Genomic DNA, 25,586 nt, shown 5'->3' with positions numbered 1-25,586 from the left:
TGATATTAGACATATTTAATTTTTTTTAATTTCAACTAATTAACAATTTAGGGTCCCAGATTAATCTCTACCAAGCTGATTAATAATCCCTTAACCCTAGTCCACTGACTAGCTAACGTGGAACGTTTTTTTACAACCTTGTGTATAAGTAAGCTATACCTCGAGCTGTAATTACGCCATATTTTGATAGTTATTGGGGTTTATGAAGCAAGAGCAGTTATGAGTTTTCAAGAGCTGGAATTCCGTACATATGCAGTATTTCAAGATGACTTACCTTGTTTCTTCTTCGATGAATTGGTATCAATTTGGTAGTAGTAGAATTGTGTGAATAACACTATTATTTTTATTATTTGTTGAATTATATGATATGATTGAGTTATTGAAACCATTAATAGTTTTTTGTTGAACGAATAGGATAAGTTTGTATTGTTAAAACTATGGTTAATCCTTGTTATATCGTTCCTTGAGTTTGTACAACTACTAGCAGGTTATTGTTGTATGGTACAATAAGCTGGTATAACTGAAGTTTATAACAAACTATTGTTGCAAGAAGTCTAGAACACTTGTTAAATCATAATTGTTTATTACTATATAGTTTAATGAGTAGTTAATATTAGTTATTATCATGAAGAGTTGTGAGCAATTATAATTGACTATAATGATGCCACTGATAACAACAAAATATAACTGATGCAATTGAATATAATTGATGTCGATGACAATGACACTTATAGTTTGATTATAACTCATATCATTAATAATAGTTGTTTATGGTGGAGAGCTGAGATTGAGTATAGCTTAATAGTTATAGCTGTATATAATGTTATAGACTTATAGTAAAGAGATGAGCTTGAGAATAATGAAAAATTATAACAAAGGACTAATATCAATAAAGTCCTATGTTTTTGGCACTAAATTGGAAAAAGCCCTAAATTTAATTTTTCATTTACTGTAACCATGATATTTTCATTGAATTATGGCAAAAGGGCATAGTGCTGGTTTCACCGGTTTCAACAGGTTGCATAGCTTAGTCGAACGTTGGAGGTAGTTGTTAGCTAGGTTTTAGGTCGATTCTTCTCTCCAACGTCAACCAAAAAGATGGTAAGCTCATCCAACACGCACACACAAGGGTACAGAGAATGGGCCTTAAGGAATCCTTGGTCTGAAGATTTGAGATGCGATTGTGATGAACCTGCGACATTCTCAATCTCCAAAACTATCGATAATCCATGGAGGAAATTCAGGGGGTGTCCAAACTATCATGTAATATTCAGTTTCCTACTTTTTGTGGTGTTGTTGAACTAGTATGAAGAAGTGGTTTTTGTGTAGGACTCCAAAAAAATGCGAATTTTTTTATGGCTTGACCCACCCCTGCCAAGCACTTACTACAAGGAAACTATGTGGAATTTCCATATGGATTTAGAGGAGGCTAAGAACAATAAAGCATTTGGAATGGAGATTTTGAAGCTTTCAGAGGAGGCCAAGAACAACAAAGCAGTTCAAGTGGATATTTTAAACCTGTTGAAGGTGGAGCTAGTTATGATGGTCATGCTTTTGGTGGTGGTGATTGTGATGGGGTTTATGGTTCACAATGTTGTGGTTAAAGCACTGTGAAGTTGTGGGCATTAGTTAATTTCAGGTGGAATGGTAGTAGTAGTAGTAGTTTAGGTGTAAGGGTATTTTGGTCAAGTTAGGCAGTAAGTAGATGCATGTGTTATGTATGGTATATTTTGGTTTTGTAAGAGATGACAATGACAACAACTTATTATGTCTTAATGATAACAATGTATTAAGTCCTTTAACACATACATATGTATAAAAAAACCAAATCATGGAAGGTAACAACAATTACAATTAAGTCCTTTAACATATACATATGTAATAACCTACTTACCAAGCTAACCAAAACATGGAAGGTAACAACAATTATAGTGATCAAGGCATATATATTGATAACTTAACAATCATACCATGTCGTTTACAAAGCTTCCTAAACATCAATGTTAGTTAATAGCCCAAAAAGGGGAATGTACTTTACAAAGCTTCCCACAAACCACTACCATACCATGTAACCTAATTAGAACCAAACTTCCAATTCTACCAAACATTATGGACAAGAATTGGAAGCTTGTTACCAAAAGACAAGTGTACTAAAATTAGAAGTTTACAAAAAGGGCAACCTATCTATTAATGCCCATTCTTAATCTAAAACCCAAGGGGTTTTGGAAGAACCACCACCAGCAACATCTTCAACCATTTTCCTGAGCTTCGGTTTCCAAATTCTTTCTGAGGGTTTCCTCTTTTTCTCCCAATGGAAATTGTAAGAACCATGACCCAAGAGTATCACTCTTGCTCCAACCTCTCTCTCATCCACTACTTCTTCCTCAACCATTCTGCCTTCAACTTCTTCCTCAACCTCTCTGCCTTGAACTTCTTCTTCTTCTTCAACTTCTTCTGCCTTAACCTCTCTTTTTTCAATATCTTGTTCCTTAACCTCTCTCTTTTCAACATCTTCTGCCTCAGCTTCTCTTTCTTCAATATCTTGTTCCTTAACCTCTTTCTCTTCAACTTCTTCTTCCTCAGCCTCTCTTTCTTCAATCTCTTTTTCCTCAATTTCTCCATAAACCTACAATATGACAGACTAGTTAGTAAAGCTACAATATGAAAGACAAAAATAGTGTAACAACACATACCTCTTTCATAGCAGCCACTGCATCAACATGTGTATATCCAGACAACAACAACTCCTTTAAAGTAAGTCTTTCATTCACCTTCACCTCATTGTCATTCTCTTGTTCCTAAACATCCTCTTTTGCTTGACTCATAGGTTGCTTACCATTAAGTGTATGGGTAAAAAGATCATCAAAATACTCATCACAGGTTAGGGACACATACTCATTTGCTTCACTCTTATGTTTCTTACCATTAGGTGTTTTCTTTGGTGTTTTGTTCCTTGATCCAGACACTTTAGTTTTCCCTCCTCTCCTTGCCATCATATTAGTCCTTTTCATAGGACTAATAGCAGGACCACCTACTTGATTAGAAGATTCTGAAACTGAGGGAGGAGCAACATCCCTTCTTGGTATAGTAGGCCCAACTGGAGGGAATTGGTCAAAGACAAGTTGGCCTCCCCCATCTTTCCTAGGTCTTCCAATTTTCCTTTTTGGGACAGGGGGCTTAGGTACCTCATTCTTTGTGCATTAAATCTTATTATGCCTAAGTTTTTGGCACTTTCAACACATCATAGTCCTAGGAACCTTTAACCTTTGTGAGGGGTATTTGGCATCTTGTGATTCAGATGCGTGCTTCACTCTCTTTACTTTGGGTCTTCTAGGCATCCTTCTAACTGGGGGTGGTAATGGTTTAATAAACGCAGTCATTGGCCACAAGTTGCTTCCACCTACAGGTTGTATGTTCTGACTGTATGTTGCAACATATTTGTCCTGTGGAACCAAGAAGAAAGGAATTGACTTGTTATGGACATAGTTGATTGCAACTTGACTATGCACACATGGTATGCTCGAAAACATCCACAAGTTGCAGGTGCAAGTGTGAGTAGCTAAATCAACCTTGTATCCATTGTAGGCATACCTAACCTCAAACACATCACCACCACTTGGCACCACTGTCCATAACCTACACATAAAACAAACAAAGTACACATCGAAATACTTAATATTTTTGGATACATGCCCATAAAAACTTATATTACCTCATATCTTTCCTAAATTCATCAAGCTTCAGTTGTATGTTAGGCCCACATTTACCCCTCCATTTTGCTACCTCTTGACCTTGATGAAAAAACCTTTTCATAAGGAGAATCCTTATTTCCTCAAGCATTGTGAGTAGAGGCTTCTTCCTTATTTCTTTGATCATGCCATTGAAGCATTCTGCCACCCCATTCTCTACTGCTTCACAAGCATACCCATGAGAAAAGAATGCTCTGCACGAAGTTTCAGGTTTCCTTTCCATAAGATAGTTGTATCTTGTTTCTGTTATCTTCTTTATCTTATCCATTGTAGCAAGAAAGTCCCCTTCCACTGTACTCATAGCAGCTTCCTAGAACAAATTCTTTAACTCTAATCCTGTATATTTCTTCCTAAAGGTTGCAAAGATGTGTCTAGCATATTGTCTATGCTCAACATGGGGGAGTAGGTCTGCCACAGCCTGTACAAGTCCCTATAATTATCAAAAAAACACAACACATGTAAATATTAATGAATGTAACATACAAATATATATGGTATACTAGCGTATGTTGTGGTACCTTGTGTTGGTCTAAGATAACAACCAGTCCATTGCTAGCACCAAGATCCAAATCAGCAACCAAATTCTCAATGAACCAGGTCCAGTTGTCCTTATTCTTAACATTCACAACTGCCCATGCTATTGGGTAGACATGGTTGTCTGCATCCCTCCCAATAGCAGTTAAAATTTCCCCCTGAACCTACCCCTTCAAGAAACTGCCGTCTAGTCCTATTACCCTTCTACATCCTCTTTTCTATCCATCTCGGAAAGCCTTGAAGCCAACATAAAACCTTTTGAAATAGTTATACCTCGGATTACTTTCTACCCCCACCAAGCAAGTTGTACCCGTATTACTCAACCTAATTGCAGTTGCATAGTCCCAAACCTTGGCATAGTGGTCTTCTAACTTCCCTTCTATCATCCCCATTACAGTAGCCCTTGCTCTTTGGCATTGCCCAACATATACACTCACTGAAAACCTTTGTAGCACATCTTCTTGCATCTCTAGCAATGTCATCTTGGGCTTCATGATTACATCTTTAGGTATCGTTTGGCTAACCAATTGCTAGTAACTAGGGAACCAAAATGATAATTCCTAGCACACAGATGAATTTCATTACAAAACTTAATCTGAAATGTCCTTTCATTGTACTTCCATCCAGTTGCAACCCTAAATGGACACTGCATTTTTTTTTATTATCACTGCTACCACTACCACACTTAGCTATAACCCTCACTCTATCACTTTTTTCAAAATAAAGCTGGTACCCTCCATGGACTGCATAGTTAGTTAAAGCAAACTTGAGTTGAGCAGGGGATTCATAACAGTCTCCTAATGGGGGGCCTCATCTCTTTCCGGTCAACATTGGGATCATGCACCCTATACTCCACACCAACATCTTCATCGTCCTCATCTAAGTGGGCATGCTCTTTTTGTTAGACACCAGGAATGTCTCCATCATCTACCATTCCATCAATACTATTCCTTAATATGTTTTCGTCACACAATAAGTTAAGAAAATGATCATCACATAGTTTTGAGGGGGCTTTGAAAGTTTCTTCAGAAAAATCCAAGAAGCTAAAGTCAAATGCATCATCATCGGAGTCAGAGTCTGGAAGGTATGTCTTCTCAGGGAGCTTAGGCCCTTTACGCTTCTTAGTTCCAGAAGTAGAAGCCATTTGTTTCATAAAAAAAATAATAAATTGTTAGTCCAAACTTGGAACTCCATACTCTATTGACGAAGATAACCACCCTCAGAATCATCAATTTCTTGTTTCCATACATGTACCTTTCTACTCCACCTTACTTAGCCAACGATTTAGGAGCTTCAAATTGCGAAGTTGGGGACTGTGAAACCCTTCTCAGCATCAAACCAATCTCGAATGCATGAAACAGTTTAGCAGTGATGGTTCGTGAAAGGTGATGGCTAGGGAATAGTTTAGTGCCTTAGTGGTGACCGGATGATACAGGTTACCTGCTGGTGACCGGATATAAGCTCTCAAACGATAATTCCATGAAACTATCGTGGTCACAGTAAATGAAAAATTAAATGCAGGGCTTTTCCCAATTTAGTGCAAAAAACATGAGATTTTTTTGATATTAGTCCTTATAACAAAATACAACTGTCACAATTGTTTATAGCAGAGAGTCGAGATTACAAATGAACATATGATCCGTTGGACCGGACTAGACCTGAAAAAATTGAGACCGGACTCGGACCGAACCAAATAGTCTTATTGGTGGCCCGGTTTTTGGATTTTGTTTTTTTTACAATAACCGGGTTTCGGGGTAGGACCGGACCTGAAATAAGGTTGTTAACCCAAACCAAAAACCAAAGCTTATTACATTTTTTGAGCGATGTTGGACGTACAATGCATTCAACGAGTTTGCACAAAAAACAAAACCTATGGAAAAAGGTTTTATTCTCTGGCATGAGAATTTTTCAATAATTCCAAGTATTTATGGTCCCATCTACTCAATTTCCTCGTACAATTTATTTCGTCTTTTCCTATGTATTGTTTTTATATGTATTTTTAACCAAAAAAAACACGTGATTCTTTGTAATGCATCTAACTTATATTCTAATATTAACACCTAATGCTACGAGTCTATGATCAAGGTTCCTGACCACAAGGAATAGATCGAGGTTTATCATTGAGCCAAATTAACAAATTGTTGTAATTTTTGTTTATGTTACAATTTGTTAGATTTTTTACAAGATATGTATGAAATAATGTTAAAGAAGATTTCGATGAGAAAGAAAGGGGAACATGGGAATGGGACAAAAGATACCCTGGTGAGGAGGTCACACATGAACTAATGTTAAACGAGTCATTTTTAAAAAAACCCGATAAAAGGCTCTAGTTCGACAATATTAAATATATTGTATATTCGGTCGAAAACCGTAAACAATAATGCCAAAGTCTAATTTGGTCTAAAACAAAAAACCTACCGGAATCAGAGCAGACCGAAATCAGACCCGATACACCCTAAACTGGTCTGGTTTTCGGGTATGATAATTCACAATTTCCGGTCATCGGCCGGTTTGGTCCATGTCCGGCCCATTTCTCATCCCTAGCTGAGATTGAGTATAACTGAACATTTATAGCTGAATATAACTGTCATAGTTGTTTATAGCGAATAATTGAAACTGACAATAGCTGAACAATTATATCTGAATATAACTATCATGTTTATGACAGAGTTGGGATTATGTATATCAGAAAATAACGTGTCTAATTATTGCATATTTTTACTATATTTTATTATTGTTGTGTAATGTGGTTAATTGGTATAACTAAAGAGAGAGAGAGAGAGAGAGAGAGAGAGAGAGAGAGAGAGAGAGAGAGAGAGAGAGAGAGAGAGAGAGAGAGAGAGAGAGAGAGAGAGAGAGTACGGTGTGTCACATAACGAGTATTTTGTGAAAGTATTTAACGAGTATGATTGAGCCAGATAATGAGTACCTTTTGGCAATATCTTTCACTGTTAGTTGATAGTAATTATAAATACATTATTGAGAAATGTTAGTTGAAAAACGTGTATTTGAGCAATTGTAAACCTGTCAATTGGTGAACCTACGTGGTAATACTGAATATTAGTATATACCGAGTTCTTTGAAATGCGCCCGAAGATTTTAATTGAGTTACGTTGAATTATTTATAAAATTCCTGTTGTGATTATTATGTGTATTGTTGTTAGGGTTTCTCACCGCGTTTTCGTAGCTTACCATTTTATTTGCTGTTGCGTCTTTCAAGATGTGGTAACCAAAATGAGCATAAAATTTTTAGCTGAAAGATGGTAATGTCCGGATTACATCATTGTGTTATTATATGTGAGACGACCTAATTTTGTGAGACCGTGAGACGCAATCCTAGCCACTCATTTAGTAGATAAAACAAAAACATTTTTAAAATGCAAAATAATTGAAAATTTTCGAAATTTTTTTTTTCAATATTATTTTCAGAATATATATTTTCCAAAAAAAAAAATAAAAAAAAATAAAAAAAATACCAAAAAAAATAAAAAATAAATATAAAAAATACATTTTTTTACATCTTTTAGTAGAATATTTAGAATATTCTACATATTTGGCAAATCTAGTAGAATATTCTAAACATTCTAAAAATCATATTAGAAATGTACAGTGTAATATTCTATTGGAATATTTTACGTATTTAAAAAAAACGGTATTTTTTTTAATTTTTTTATTTTTTAGGTAAATAAAGTTCCGAAAATAATAATTAATAAAAGATTTTTGAGTTTTCCTTTTATTTTGCATTTTAAAATTATTTTTAGATTTGATCTCACGGTCTCACAAAATTAATATGGTCTCAAATGAACCTGAACTTTTATATATATATATATATATATATATATATATATATATATATATATATATATATATATATATATATATATATATATATATATATAAATTCTTGTATTTAACTTATTAACATAATTGTACACCGAGTCATTTTATAAAGACAAAACTGCTAAAATGGTCCCTATGGTATGCATTTTTTCTGAGGTTTAGTCCAAAACTCGACTTTTTTTTTGGCTTCGTGGTCATTTTGAGCTAGTTTCTTTGTGGTTTTGGTCCCTCGATAAACTGAAATGACTGTAATACCCTTGATGTATTTATTTTTCATTTTTCTTAATTTAATATTTATATATCTATTTTAAAAATTAAAAAAAGAAAGCCCCCCCCTCTCAAAACACCATCATCAGTTTGTGTTCTTCATCTCCTTCCCCTTTCACCAAAAATCGTATCCACCATCATAATCTGTTTATGTAGATTTTCGGCCACATATAAATTTTATGTCCGGTCAAACACATCTTTCTTACACATACAAACACCAAGAACACATACACAAACACCAAACCAACATATCATTTATGAAATTAAAAGGTGTTCTCGAGAGAAAGAAAGAAATCCAGATCTGATGAACACACACACTTCCATATCCACCCAAGAACACCTTGACATAAACATTCACATTCACATACACATGTTTGGCATTTCAGATTTAAATTCACACACACATAGTCTAAATAACCCTAACCCTAGTGCAGATCTAGAAAACTCCTCCGAATTTAAAACCCTCAAACCAGGTGGGGTTTGTAGATGGACCACCTCCTACATGAATTCGTTCATTACAACCCCACTGATCTTGCTTCGTCCCTACTTAAATCGAAACCATTGCTGCTAGAATTACGGTTTGTAGATTGGAGTTAACAGGCAGCTTCGAATCCATTGTATGCGACTCGAAGGCCACTCGTCTGATGGGTACGCAAATACGAGATCGTTGTGTGTGTGTGTGTGTCTGTATGTGTGTCGATCATTAGAAGGCTGAGCAAAGGGGATGCCGATGATGGGTTGGGGGAAGATTCTTGAAGATGAACTTTAAATCTAGGGCTTCACTAGAAAATTCAGAGAGAACAAATGGAGATGTTACGGATGGGGGCTCTTGTCGTTGGTTCATTGGATGCCAGAAATGATATGGACGACAATGATAAGGAGGCCGGAGCAACAAAGAGAGAGAAAGAGTGATGATGAAGGATGATGTTGTCTGAGATAAAGCTCTTTCCCTAAACCCAAATTTCCTTTTTGAAATGAAAAAATCAATTTCCGAGTTTCATTTCTAGGTTTAAGGAGAACAATAACATAAATCTCCACCCATTAAACAATTTCTTTTTTTTTTCTCTAAAACTGGACTTTGCAGGGGCACACCTAGGGGTGGTCCACGGTGGCATCGGCAACCCCTAACTTTTCCGACCGCAGTGGAAATTTTTTCAAAAATTTTAAAATTTTTTATTTTTTCTACTACCATGCAACTCCTAACTCTCTTGTGCAACCCCTACTGTAAAATCCTGCGTTCGCCCCTGGGACTTTGATCGGTGTGTGTGTGTGTGTGTGTATGTTTTGATTATATCAACATATATGTAGGTGTTCATCAGTAGGAAGAATCTAATGATGAAGATGACAACACTTTTTGCAGAGAGAGAGAGAGAGAGAGAGAGAGAGAGAGAGAGAGAGAGAGAGAGAGAGAGAGAGAGAGAGAGAGAGAGAGAGAGAGAGAGAGAGAGAGAGAGAGAGAGAGAGAGAGAGAGAGAGAGAGAGAGAGAGAGAGATGGACACTCTTATTTTTTAATTATTAAAATGAATAAATAATTATTAAACTTTAAAAATTGAATTTAAAAATAAAAAATAAATACCCAAGGGATTAAAGTTATTTAGTTTACCGAAGCATGAAATTTGCAATGAAACAAACTTAAAAGGAACATGAAGCAAAAAAAAAGTTTGGAATAAATCTTAGAAAAAATACATATCATATGAATCATTTTTGCAATTTTGTCTTTTATAAATTAAAAAGTGATTTTTTTTGTGTACCTTGTGTTAAAAGGTTGAGTGTTACATATTTGTAAATATTTTTAAAATTAATAGCAATTTAGTATAAAATTATTATAAGTGAATATCCTTTTCATTATCATAAATAATAATCCTAGTAAACTTGTATGATCCAATCTTGTTACTTATACAAACACACATTTTACACGGACTTTTGGAAGTCACACATGAACATGATCTCATAGAGATCTTGTCTATCTCGCTTTTCCAAAAGGAGTCCATTGTATGGGGTCCTTTAAATGCAATCTGCAAACCATTGTTAGCTTGTTGAATAAGTGTGTATTTGATGACCTCTTAGATTTATATAGAAATCAAATTGTTATTTGTTTATATGTTTTGTAGTAAGATTTGATATATTAACCATCTCTTAGGTATATATGAAAAATACACAATCAATTATGTTTGTATATACAGAAAAACCTTTTATATTATTTTTATGTTTAGAAAACATTTATATTATTATTTACGTTTCAAATAAAACAAAATTGTAATTTTTTAAGAGAAATGATTGGCTAAAAATATGATATGACATACATATCCCTTATATTTCCTTGATTGTATCCGAAAACATGCAAAAACTTACATCTATTTCGATTATTTTTGCTCAATTGTGTTATATATATAAAACTATAAAATTGATTTTTTCCTCCTTAACTAATCGTGTTTATCCCAGTTAACATCAATATTGTATTAAAAAACAAAAAAAAAGAAACATCAGATTATTAGTCGTTATTTTTTCTAAAAAAACTCGTATATTGGTCTTTTTTGAGTGGTAAAATTAATATACGAGTTTTCCTAAACATACAAATAATATATGATTTTTTCTGCATATAAATATATAACTAGTTGTGTTTTTTTTGTATCCCTAATAATAAAAATAATTGATAATCAAACATCCATGACCAATATTAAAAAGATAATATTTTCATACTCAACGATGTTTTTATAACCTTCTTAAGCATAGGTTTTAAAAATATTAAAAGACACCAAATGATAATCTAACGAACTTTTATCCAAAATTTTGAGCAACTTCCAAGGATCAATGACTATAGTGAAACTAGTTGTAACAAAATGGTTGACGTTGTAATTCAATATTTGGATTATGAATTTTCTACATGATCATCTTATCATGATTTTAACAATTTGTAGGTTATGAGTTTTTGGTGCTCAAGTAAAATGATTTTTTTTGGATTTGGATTATTTAATTAAAACAAGCTTTTTATGCTAAATATAAAATTAATTCTAATATATAAGAATATGTTTGCTTTTATTATTTTACCTATCGATAATTTAAGTAAGTAGAATTTGCAAAACATTAATATAATCAATTATAAGATTATTAAAACCGCATAACGAAACAAAAAGTTAAGATAAAATGTAGATCATTAAATATCATGCAAATGAAAACTTACTGTGGACCAATAAATTTAGGAACATGATGATAATTTAACTAAGAGATGAGAAATTAAATAGCCTCCTACTTTTTATTTCTACATATCCTCCTATCCAATGAAATTGTGATATGTGTAACATTTAATGATAATTTAATGATATTTTAAGATACTAATATGACATATATCATCATTTAAATGGGTAGAAGGATTGGTAGGATCAAAAGGTAGAAAAATATTTAATTTCTCTTTAACTAATTAAATTAATTAATTTTTTAATTAATCCCTTAAAATCAGGATTTTGACTAAGTTGCCTAAACTTTAGTTAATCTTTTTGAAATGACAAATCAACAATAAGTTATACGTTCACACAATAGATGTTATTTATATTTGAACATAGCCCACATAACAAAAACACATCCTAACAATATCTTCGCAACTCTGGGGTTATTTGGTTAACCTCTTAATGGTTCAAACAAATGTCCTAGTGGAACCAATAGAGAGATTAAGAGGGTTCTTGTTTGATTTCATCTTAAATTTCTTCAAATAGGCTTGCTAGTTAGCTTCTTCAAAATGAATTGCATCTTGATAAAAAAACTAAAGGCTTACGAAAACTAATAAATAATTGGAGCAAAAGAGTTAAGGATTTTGGGGAAATTTGTTGGGATTTTGAATAGGTTTTGATTGATTTCAAGTTGTGCTTGTGTAATGCCCGGAAATATAGGGGAAGTTAGGTGTTTGAAAGTAAATTCTATCATTTGTATTAGACCTTACCCGCTTCAAAATTTGTTCCATTTACAAACGATTAAATCAGTGCGCCCATGCTCATCTGACCTCTTAATTGATTGTATTGTTAGGGTTTAAGCACTTTAACAAACCATTCAGACGAGACGATTTCACACAGAATAATAATGCAAACGAATAAAATAAGAACACAATCAATATATGTGGTTCACATGATCAAGATGACCAACTATGTCTATGGCGAACACGAGATATTTTTTTATTGATTTTTGCTGAATGGCCTACGTAGATTAGGTCATACGAATTTAAAGAATATAAATACCACTGAGTTGACCTAAAATTGCCAATAAGGTCAATCCCATTGATTGGTTTGGTTAGTTGCTGTAGAGTCAAAAGGTGAATCAACCTTCATAACTCAACATGTATATAAGTCGAAAACATAGGAAATAGTAGAAGTAATGTGAATTAACGAAAGTATTGGTGTCTCTTTTACAATCTGCTTATTTTGAAGAATACATGGTCTCTAAATTGCTTATTTATTATTATTTTTTTTTTCTTGTAGTCTAATGTTAGATTAGAGAAAAGACCAAAAACCAAATCCTTCATGTGTTAGTATACAAAGGCAGTGGAATAGCCGATTGTTTTGATTGGTGTGGAAAAAGTTGTTGCTCTTTTTATGGATTTGAAAGGATTTATCTTGAACTTAAGAAAGAAAATCTTCTTGGTCAATAGAATAAAGCTCCTTACAAGGATTTATATTGTCACCTTTTTTATGTACCTTTGATTTCTTGGAATGTTTAATTGGAAAACTTCAGCAGTCTTCATCATTTTCCTTCTTTACAATTGATTTGCAATTTCATTTTAGCTTTTTTTTTTCTTTTTTATTTATTGATAAGATAATTCACCACTCCGTGCAATAGTTTGTTTATGTGGTTTTCTATCAATTATGGATTATAGTCATTTAGAGGCTGACTAAACTAACATGTTTTCATTAATAGACAGATTCATTCAGTCCTCTTAATCATTCAGACGTTCGAAAACAACCCCACATTCTGTTATTAACTCATTATATATCTTATTCTATTATATCAAATAACAACTTTCAAAAAGCAATTACGGTGTGAGATAATCAAATTCTCAAAATCCAATTATTTTAGCTATAACAAAAAAAGTCAAGCATTTGTCAACCTTGCAAACTTTACTATTTAAAATGTAATTAATTATAATGGAAACTGTTTATTCTGAAACATAATTAAATTTGTCAAACATCAAAAAACTTCATTATTGCGATTTAATGTCACAATAGATAGATTTGCATACATCCAAACAACTTGCTAATAATAAACAAAATGAGACAAAATCCCTAATAAAAATATCTACATGACTCTTAAATCAAATTAACACCACCATCACCATCATATTTAGTTTACCAAATTTAGTTGTGTCAAGAATTTTGTAACAATAAAGGGCTATTTGATAGTTGATGATTAAGTCAGATCTGATTGAGTCAGCTAATTATCAGAGTAAGAGGCATATCATATGATATAAATGCTTCTAATTATGTTATCAAACAGTCTGAATCTGATCGAGTCAAACCCAATCTCTTACCATATTGCAGTTAAATGGGTTACAAGTAGTCCCAAATGTTAGTCATGGAGTAAAATCAATTAAGTTTAAGAATTTCAAGCTTGATTAATCAGCCAAACAAATGTCATTGTGGAAACTTATGTCATGTGATCTATTATAAATGCTACTCAAATTTCAAAGTTTTCTTCAATCAGAATCACAAGCCCTAATGGCTAATGTCAATTGCATATGATTTGATCATCCCATCTGTTAAAATTCAAAGAGAAACCCAAAATTCCCAAGCTTTTTATCGGAATTGACTTCATATTTAAATTGAATTGAGATATTACAACATTGTATCAAACTTTTATCTGTAAACAAATTAACTTCAATCAAATTTCAACATATTATTTAGGGAGGGATGAAATTATACGATGGATAACAAAGATGAAGCATCAAATCGGAAGTCATAAATAATTTCAAAAAGATTTCATCATCACAGTACATATCGAGTTCACTATCATGTAAATTTGCCTTTTTATAATACGCAGATGAACAAATTAAAAAAAGGGGAAAGACACGAATTCAATGTCAGAAAGAGATGACAACATGATAATGATGATTATAAGAAATAAACAAAGAGATACACGAAACACGTACGCGATCGATCTATTGAAATCACCATCGAAATGAAGCCAATCAGACAGTCTTGACGATTGTGGAACTGGAATCGGTTTGATCTGAAGGAGTAGGGTTTGGATTTAGAGGTAGGCGAGGATCGTCGTCGTCGGGATCATAATCAGGATTGAGAGTACGATCAATGGCTTCACGGCCTTGATCGAGGCAAGGTTTGCAGGCGATTTCGATGGTGATCCAGCTTAATGCCAAACCTACTATGGCTATCAGTGATGCCGTCAATGCCCCCATTGATGTATCTCCTCTCGTTTCTCTCGAGTTCCCTTTTCTACTTCTTCAGTTGAACAAGTGAAAAAGAAGTGCAAAACAAATCTTGATTTGTTGGACCAGAATTAGAGTAAATTTACACGGTTAAAAATGGATCATTAAAGGCTTAATGTCAAAAAATAATAAATAGTAAATTACAATCGATATGGGTTGATCCAATTTGTGTGTTATGTTTTCATTCATACCGTTTCTTGTTAGCTTTAAATTTATATGTTTCATTCTTGTTAGATGTGATGATTTGATACACGATACAAATATTTCTTATATGAGTTTTAAAATTCGTGTTTCGTGTTGACACATGCGGGGATTTAATGACCTACATTGAGTGTAGGTGCGTAGCACCAAAACCCTAATTTCGGGGTTGTGAGTCCTATTTAAAGGCTCTCACTCCTTGAAACCCTAGCCACCTTGTGAGAGATTTGAGGCCTTAGAGTGTTCTTGTGTGCATCTTTGAAGGGGACGTTCATTGAAGAAACATTTAGAAGTCAAGCTTTGTGGATCCATACTTTGCACCTTATAATCCACCTTCAGAAGGTATAAAGTTCCCATCTTGGTGTTCTTTCATGTTAGATCTAGTTTGGTTGTGGATTTATATGCTTTTTGTCCCATAATCTTGGTCTATAAGAGTATGAGCTACTCTAGACCATTGTAATGTCATTTCCGGATGTCTTTGGGGTTGTTGAGTCATAAAATGAGAACTTGACCACTCTTATCTATCCATGCATGAGTTCTTGAGCAAAAGTTAGTATTAAAGACTAAGGTTTGGTCTTATGATATTTTCAGCCATGCAAATGGGTAAATTCGGAGACTTTACCCATTAAGACATTCTTTGGGTTCATATATGAGATATGGATGGTTGGTCCTTGTGTATTAAGAGCTTAATAGGAAGTTGGTGAATTAGCGAAGCTATGCTAAGTGTAGCCTTCTCTACGCTTAGTGTAGCATGGTTTTTCCCCGTTTTCCACCTGAAGCTCTATGTTGAGAGTAGAGCAGTGTATTATGCTGGTCTTAGCATCATGAGGTTGACTTTTAACCAATTTGACATTTGGTCAACTATGTTGGGTTTAGTCTTGAAATGGAAAAATGGTATTTCCCCCCAAGGAGGATTAGATATGCGTCAAGACTCTTTGAGCGGTGGTTATTACCTTAATTGTTAATTAGGGTTTTATTTTGGATATGTTTAGTGTGAGGAGTTTCAGTATCATCAGCTTGGGTGTGAGATTGTTTTGTATGCAGATTGAAGTGAGTCTTTTTACTACATTGGGTATGATGCTAGCTGTATTTGCGACTCTTGCATTTGGTATGTTGGGTTGGTCTCATTTTGTATGATAGGCTAGGCCTGTTTTTTTAGGGTGGGCGAGGCCCATTTATATGATAGGCGGGGTCCGTTGTTATGTATGGTTATGTGGTATTTTGGAAAACTCACTAAGATTTATGGTTACGGTTTTGTGGTTTAACATTTTTAGGTACTTCTAGTTGCAAAGGGAAGGGCCCAACTTGGCTGCACACCATCCTCCAATGATTTTCTGCATTTATGACTATTGTTTTACTTTTATGATTGTGTTACATTTTTCTATGGTTAATTTTGGAACATACATTGTGTGGATTTGATGGTTTGAAAAATGAAAAATTTTTATTCGTATTTTTGGGATGTTACAAGTTGGTATCAGAGCCTTGGTTTGAGGGATTCGGGCACACTCTTGGGTGTGTCTAAACTCAAACTAAGGAATTTGTAATCTTTTTGAAAGAAAATAAATTTTCTAAAAAAGATCTTTACAAAGAAAGGGGTGCAGTGCAACCAGCTGAGCTCAAGTAAGTGATTCCTAAAATACCCATACATGAGTATTATGTGTTTATGTGAATTGTATGCTAGTATAGGGCTAATGATACTTGCAGGAATTTCATGATAGAATTGTCTCATTTGTGATGCCTTGTAGCCTAGGAGGAATTGGATGTTATGTATTACTTGGAATCTATATGGTGAAGTTATTTGCTAAGTGTATGTTTAAAAATTGTCTACGATTAGGATCATATAGTCCTAGAATGACTGATTTAGCCTTATTTCATATTCCTTGTCTGGTTGTGGGTTTAAGGTAGAGTCACCTATTCAAAAGTCTACTTGATCCCGTATTGTGTATATTTTGCATGCATAAAGCAACCACCAATGTTGACAGAAGCTCCTAGAATTGTAGAGGCCAGTGAGGTGAGGATTCCTAGGAGTGCCTAAAGAGTACTTTAGTGATATATGTATGTTGTTTAGCATATGGCTTATGTGAGTTGTCATGGTTGAGTGACTTGGAAGATTTAGGATAGTTCTTGAGGAAAATGTGTATACGTGTGGAAGGTAATATTGGACCCATACTATTGGAAGTAGAGGATCTATACTTGAATCAATAAAAATCAAGGAGAATCTAAGGAACTTGTAGTGTGAGAATTCCCTCGAGTGTATTTTGATCGTTTATATGTTTGTATTTCAATATGGTGGTGAGCACTCGAGGATGAGGTTCTGGTTCTAGCGTTGGTGCTGTAACACCTAGTTTTAGTGATTTTCTAATTTCGAGACGTCAGACCAAAATTTGATCAAGTGATGGTGTTGGGCTCCAAAGGAATAGGGTTTAGGCCCTTTTCAGATGTTGGTATGCTGGATTAAGTGATTAAAGCCCTCGATTTGTGCCTTGAAGTAAGGGATAAAATGGGAAAGATGATATCTCGGGTTCCTTGCATTAATTAAGGATTTTATTCGATATATTTTTAGTGAAAAGTAACTAGATAAGATTATAGGGCTCTTTAATACCTTTTCGTGCATAAAAAGAACGCCGGAAACGAAGTTGAAACAAAGAAGTTATGGCTATTTGAAGTTGAATTAGAAGTTGGGAGGTTTTTCCCTACGCAGGGTGAAGATGCTGAATGAGGAACGTGTTTTTAATGAGCTACGCATGACATAAATTAAGCTACGTATTGCATAGCTACTTCTGACCAAAATTAAGAAGGTGTTTTGGGCCCTATTTAAGGGCTCTAACTTCTTGGAACCCTTCCCATTGCCAGCCTCCATCATCTCATACAGTTCTTTTGAAACCCTAGCCATTAATGGTAAGATATGGAAGCATTAGTGTGTTTTTTGTGTGAATTCTTGAAGAAGGAGTCCATTAGAGAAGCAAGTGGGAACTCCAAGCTTTATAGATCTAGACTTTGCACTTCATCACCTATCTCTAGAAGGTATAAATCTTGCATCTTCATGTTCCTTTTGTTCGATCTAATTAGTTCATGGGTTTTTTATGCCTTTTCTCCCTTAATCTTGGTTCTTTGTGAGTATGGGTTACTCTAGACCATTTGAGTGCATTATAATGTTTTGAGGATATTGAGTCATAAAAATGAGAGCTTGGGCACTCTAATCCATCTATGCATGAGTTCTTGAGAAATAGATAACTTTATGGACCTAGATTTTAGTATTGTTCTCTTTGTGACCATACAAATGGATAAATCTAGAGACTTTATCCATTAAGAAATTCATTTAGATCATATATGGGAGTTTGAGGGTTTGGCTTGTTGTATTAGGAGTTTGAGGGTTTGGCTTGTTGTATTAAGATCTTAATAAAAGTTTTGGGATCATGGGCACTACGTATGGCCTAATCTAGGTACACATGGCGTAGCTCTATGCAGTGCATAGATTAGTTACGCATGACGTAAATCAACTAAGGGTTGACCATTGACGTTTTTTCCGGATTGACTTTTGGACTTAGTATTGGAAGGGAAAATGGTCTTTTGTCCAAATGAGGTTTAATCGTGAGCCTAGACCTTTCGTGGGCCAGTCATTTCCTTGATTGTTAATTATGGTTTTATTGTGGATATGTTTAGCAAGAGGAGACTTAATATCGTTGGCTCGAGTGGGTGTTTTATCTTGTCTTCAGGATTGAGGTGAGTTTTTCTCACTGTGCTCGTGGGTCGAAGGCACCAATGCCAACCAACTAGATTGTGTTATGTATCCTTGTGTATAGGACGTTGCAAAGCTATAATGGTTTGTTAGATTGGTAGATATGCATGATTCCTTATAATTTTGGTTATTGTTTATCTGTTTGCATATGTCAACATAGTGTGGTTGGGTTGAGGCAGTACTGCTTTGTGTTGTACGCCAACAACCCGAGAGCAAGCTAGTCATAACCTGAGGGTCGGGAAGGGCATTCCAATTTTATGTTGTGGGCTCAGGAGCAAGCCCGTCATAAGATGAGGGTTGGAAATGACATTCCAGTCTTATGTTGTGGGCTTGAGAGCAAGCCAGTCATGGGTTGTAGACCATGGAAGGGCAATCCAATCTCATGTTGTGGGCTCGGGGGAAAATCCATTCTTATGTTGTGGGCCTGGGGTGCATGCATTATATATGTATTATTGTATAGGGTATTTTGTGGGAACTCACTAAGCTTCGTTCTTACCTAGTTGTTTGTAATTGTTTTTCAGGTACCAATGGTGATTGAGGGATGATGAAGGTGTGACCGTACATATCCTGCTAATTTACACTTGAGAGATTATTTAATACTCTTACTCTATGGATTTGATTTGAAAACAATGATTAATTAGCTTGTGGTTTATGAAAATGTTTTTAATAAAAATGAAAAAAAATTGGCATGGTTTTTGGGATGTTATAGGTGCCAAATCGATTGATGAGAAGATACACGAGTTTATCTTGTCTGAGATCACTCGCGGTATTTTTGATGATACTCCTGTGATGTTTGGTACCATCAGGGAGGGGATTATGGAGCTACTTGATGATCTCTTGGGGGCATTTTGCGCCGAGATCATAACTGGTCAGTTAGTGGCACATACTCTCTTTTTTCGGGAGTTTAAGGCATGTTGTAACTGTTGGGTTTTGAGCATTCTAACACACCTAAGTGTACATGCAACCCTAAATACCTTGGATCTATGTTTTCTCTATTATACATGCAAATATGAACATCCAAGGTATTATCCTAATCTAGCATACAAAACAATGAATATAACAAGATAGAATACATACCTCTTTGATGTAGAATGGCCTCATGAAGCTTGAGTGCCAAGTGCCCCAAGTGTGACACCTCAAATGGTTCACACTGTTGGGTTTTGAGCATTCTAACACTCCTAAGTGTACATGCAACCCTAAATACCTTGGATCTATGTTTTCTCTATTATACATGCAAATAAGAACTTCCAAGGTATTATCCTAATCTAGCATACAAAACAATAACTATAGCAAGATAGAATACATACCTCTTTGGTTTAGAATGTCTTCATGAAGCTTGAGTGCCTAGTGCCCCAAGTGTGACACCTCAAATGGAATCACAATCACCAAAACACTTAGAATAACTTGAGAGAATTCTACAACTTATGAAATCGGCTAGCCCTCTCTAGAATCCTACTAGTGCCGATTTTGTCAAGAATAATATCTTTATATAGTGTTACAATTAGGGCAAACCCTAATTGTCATGACTTTCCATTTCCTTGGATCCATGGGTTCAAATACACCATGGAGCATCCATGGACCATCCTATGGGTTTTAGCCCAACTTGATTATCCATGGAGCATTAGCCCACTATACAAGTATGGATGATTTACACAATCAACCCATATATTTAATTAGTCTTCTTTTGATCACTTAATTAATCCTAGATTAATTCTTGATCAATACTAATTAAATAATCTTATTATTCTTGTTATTAATATACTAGAACTTATAATATATTAATAACCATAAGTGTCTTATTTCTCTCATTATAGTCTATCCAAGTGCATGATGGTATGCAACCCAAATGGACCATGCCGGGTCGGGTCAAGTCTTACCAATTATAGTTATGGACTTAGACATTAATCCAACAGTCTCCCACTTGGATAAGTCTAAAACTATTATTGCGTATGACTTCAGGAACCAACTGGCAATCGTAGCTCTCAAAAGCTTCTGTCGAACTCTGACCTTGTCGATGAACTCTGACCTTTGTCAGTGACTTGTCCATTAGATAAGGGATCATATATTCCTCCATTCTAGATATCATATGGACTGAGACATGGATTATAATCATTCTCTCTGTCCATTTGTTGTTTCCCGATTTCCGATTTATGACGACTGACTAATTGAACAAATCAAATCAGTCCTGGCCCGGCCGAGCACTTCCATTTGTCATCATCAAATCATCGAGGGGCCCACAAATATCGCTTTTATCCCGAAGGTAAAAGGAACGGATAAACTTCGACTCATATGGCTTGTTCTACTACTTGTTGAATCATACACAAAAGCACATTTTATAGCACCGAGTTACCAAATGCGGTTTCGTGCAATCAATGTACTACCAACTCATAGTAACAACTCATATCTCTAGGTTTGAAGAATATAAGATATTATCGTCTCATGATCACTCGTGATAAAACCCATGAAGTGATTCCAATGAGCGCGGGTTGAATCCAATACTCAGAACTTATGAGCACTCATGATTGTTGTAACCTTGTCCAACACCTTAGACCTCTACAACCCATCATGACAGTCTTAATTCATATCTACTTCCAACATATGACCGACTGTGGATAGTTTGAATAACTTAGTCATTCCAGAAGAATAACCGAGTTTATTCGAGAAGTCAAAACATGCAAAGTGAAACACAATAATAATCGAATCCAATATGGTCTCAGAACTTATGAATATAAATAAAACACCTTTTATTTATCACCATATGATTACACATTATTCATTGTATACTGTTTCAGCTATCAACTTTATTCTTGAATTTAACACAATAGTTGTCCCATGCTCCAAGCATGTACACTATGTTTTCTAAACACTAGTCATGCCATACACCAAGTATGCATACTATGTTTGTCTATAATCTTTACTTTGTGAAATAGATCCATTGAACATAACTTCAATGATTCTCTTTTCACACTCCCAAATCCTTACTGCAAATGCAAGAATTCCAAATTCATGCCATTTACTGGAATCTGTCAGATTCTAAACTTATATGCATTGATCCTCTTGTAACGATTATGCACACACTCACAAAGACTTGGCAACAATCATTACAGAGTATTCCAAAGGAGATCAACTCCTTGGAAACATCCTTCTTGCATTAAGTTTCCTTAATCTTACACAGATTGAAAAATCTTAACTTTGAAACATTTCCAGATTCCATTCTGACTTATCACTTCTAAACAAGAGTTGCCTCCTTACAGATTATGTCAATATGGTCCTTCCAGAATTATCACTATACTTCCAACTGTCCTTGAGCAACCAATCTTTGGTAAACCTTAGATTGTCCTCGACAATTGTTTAATCCTTTTAGTCATATCCAGTTCTAAACCTTTTCCCTTCTTAATGCCCCAGGCATTTGGAAAATTTTAGAACGGATGAATATAACACATGTAATCGATCCTATATCCGAAGCATATGGGACACGATTCATGATGTCTTACATAAAGACTAAACCAGTCTTTTGCTATAATATTTCCATTTCAATTTGCCAAGTTCTCATAATTCAGATTATGAAAAGGGATGCCATAATCATAATCGAATTTTAGAACGCAAATAATGGACCCATATACAGAATTTCCTTATGTTGAGCCATTCCAACATGAAATTCATATATATATCCTTGACTAAATGATTAAAACCTCACGATCTAAGCTTATAGATTTGAGATGAAGTATAATTTCCTCTCCCTTAATTATAGCAAAACAACTTTTCCAACCCCTGCAACCTCACGAATTGAAACTTTTGTTTTCTATAATTAACATTGCTAACTTGCAATACTTATCATAATGATCATGCTCCCACTAACATGATGATTATTAGCATAACACTTATGCTCCCACTAGCTTTGACATGTACTCATAAATCAGCTGGACTTCTAGAAATCAATACTTCATTGACTTTCTTACCAAAGTTCAGATTTCTGATACTAGATAGTTTTGATAAAACTTTATCAAAAATCATACACCTTCCCTTAGATAGCACACTTGTGTGTCTAAACAGTTATGAAGAGGTATGCCGTAATCATAATGGTTAGACCTTTTTTCCACTTCTCACAAGTCCATATTAGTGTGCTGGTTAACCACACGCGCTCCACTAACGACTTTGAGAATGCAAATATCACAATTGCTATCTAGATAAAATCTACTTAGTGAAAGTGTTTCCTCACCATCATTTTCATGAATCGGAGAGAAACCTTATGACACTTAGATTTTTTATAGTGTATGAGTTCCTACCCATATGAAATTGTCAAAACCATAATCACAAGACAAAGATAATGACAAATCCAAAACCATATGGATTGAACTCAATCTTAATTTCTAGCCACCTGGCAGCTCAAGGGCCTACCATTGCTTCCAAGTTGTTGTGCAACAAATTGAGAACTCTAAGAACTCATATGCAAAACCAACTTTAACTGGAATGGGCATAGAATATGTCAACACGATAGGTTATAAACCTCAATTCGTGTGCTGGTAAGGAACTTCAGGTTTTATTCTTGATTAGTTCTTGAGACTTTCAAGACCTTTAAGACTCCCACTGTCCTCTTGACCTATAAGACTCCCTTGTCAAACATCCAAGAGACAGTGTGGATTCTAATCAAGACAAACACTTCACACAATTGGCCTAAGTTGGTCTTTGTTTTATCCAAAACATCACAACTTACCAATTTCAAATGTACAAGAGTATAAACTTTTACTCTTACATTTGACAAGTGTTTTAAACCTTCTTTAAGACATGTCACTCAAATTACAATCTTGGAGTATGACTCTAAGGCTTGTAGTATGACTCATCTTCTTGATTTAACCATTTCAACAATTCAAGATCCCTCTTCTTAGTCATAAGAATGCACTAAGACTTCCTTAGAGAACTAATTGTGCTATGCTTTCTTAATCATTAAGATGATCACAAAACTGATACTAAAGTACTCTCCCATCTTTTCAGATTTGAGAAACTTTTATCCTTCTGCCTAATTTGATTCTTCTTATTCGCTCTGCCATACATTGGAACCTTTTCCAATGTCTCAGAGTTACACTTAAGCTTGTAAGTATAATCATATTTACTGAGCTTTAGTAAACTATGACAAATAGTCTTATCGATCTTTTGTGGTGGACTTAATCAGTGCACAAGAATGTGTACTCGATCCCTTAGTCTTTTACTTGACTCACACATCCATGTGAACAAGTAATTAGTCTTAATTTTCCAAAACTTGAAAGTTGTCATCCATCATGCTTTACAACTTGCATGATTCCAAGTTCCGGTCCAATTGAAACTTAGGTGATGAGGATCTTTCCTTATTTGGTAAATCTAGACATTACCACAAATGAAAGAATCAATTTCATATTTCCACTCATGCTCTTAATGGAATCATATAAGCAACAATTTTTCCTCAAATGCCATTGTAAGGATATTTTAAAATAAATAAAAACAATTTTTTTTTTCTTTATTTTAAAACTATGTGGAAAAACTTATCCTTACAATCCATATGAAAAACTTGTTGTTATCTATTCCTAAGCAATATCTCATGACTCCTAAGAAGTAGCTCAAGAATCCGATCTTCAAACTATGCGATAGAAATCCATCTACGCCATCAGATTCGGCATATTCTTTCTTTAAGTTTCTTCACTTTTCTTTGATTCTTAAAACATCACCATGTGACCCAGTCACATCATGTATCAAGAATCTCAGAATAGAAACTTAACAGAGTTAGATAGTGGACTTTACCTGAAGTAGAGTCAAACTTATTGACTTTAACATCCTTGGGTAAATTTGGCAGCTTCGCAACCAATGCCCCTTTCTTTGGCAATATAAACATATGGACCCTTTGATAATGGTACACGAGATTATCACAGACTTAGCTTTTCTCTTTACCATTTGGTCAACCGAGTTGACTATGGCCGATCCCTTTCCATTGGGAAGAGAATGCTTTACTAGATATCCAATGTCATCATTGTCAATGTCCATAAAATTTTAGGAAGTTGATCTTATCAAATAGATAAGATCATTAAGGGTCTTGTCATAGTCTGTGTCATAGGTGTTCCAAAAGAACTTACTATGTGACTTAGAAAGTGATTGAACCACCAACTTTCTCAAGACTTTGACACCCAACTCTCCCGACTTGTCAATATGTGACTACATCTCCAAGATGTGTTCACACCTAGACCTTGCCTTGCCAATAGGGCTTGAGTGACCTTGAACTTGTGGGTTAGGGAGAATAATTGGAGGAGGAGAAAGAAGTATGATTTCCAAAGGACATCATCTTCATTAGTCTTCTTTTGATCACTTAATTAATCCTAGATTAATTCTTGATCAATACTAATTAAATAATCTTATTATTCTTGTTATTAATATACTAGAACTTATAATATATTAATAACCATAAGTGTCTTATTTCTCTCATTATAGTCTATCCAAGTGCATGATGGTATGCAACCCAAATGGACCATGCCGGGTCGGGTCAAGTCTTACCAATTATAGTTATGGACTTAGACATTAATCCAACACACACAACACCAAATACACTTGGAATAACTTGACAGAAACTTGAACACTTCTAAAATCGGCTAGCCCTTTCTATCACACATAAAAGTGCCAATGTTTCCCAAAGAATATGATCTTATATAGTTGTTACAATTAGGGTAAACCCTAATTGTCATGGCTTTCCATTTCCTTGGATCCATGGGTTCAAATACACCATGGAGCATCCATGGAGCATCATATGGGTTTTAGCCCAACTTGATAATCCATGGAGCATTAGCCCACTATACAAGTATGGAAGATTTA

General features: G+C 34.6%; 1 protein-coding gene across 1 annotated transcript; it reads right to left on the bottom strand.

Moving 5' to 3' along the window:
* Window positions 1–14,309: 14,309 nt before the first annotated feature.
* On the bottom strand, window positions 14,310–14,888 carry LOC111880808 (outer envelope membrane protein 7). Its single transcript, XM_023877223.3, has one exon. It carries the CDS (start codon window positions 14,786–14,788, stop codon window positions 14,561–14,563), a length of 228 nt encoding a protein of 75 aa, XP_023732991.1. The 5' UTR covers window positions 14,789–14,888; the 3' UTR covers window positions 14,310–14,560.
* Window positions 14,889–25,586: the final 10,698 nt, after the last annotated feature.

Source organism: Lactuca sativa, chromosome 7 (assembly GCF_002870075.4).
Source record: "Lactuca sativa cultivar Salinas chromosome 7, Lsat_Salinas_v11, whole genome shotgun sequence".
Lineage (NCBI taxonomy): Eukaryota > Viridiplantae > Streptophyta > Magnoliopsida > Asterales > Asteraceae > Lactuca > Lactuca sativa.
Note: the sequence above shows the minus strand (reverse complement) of the source record. Positions and strands in the feature narration are given on the sequence as shown.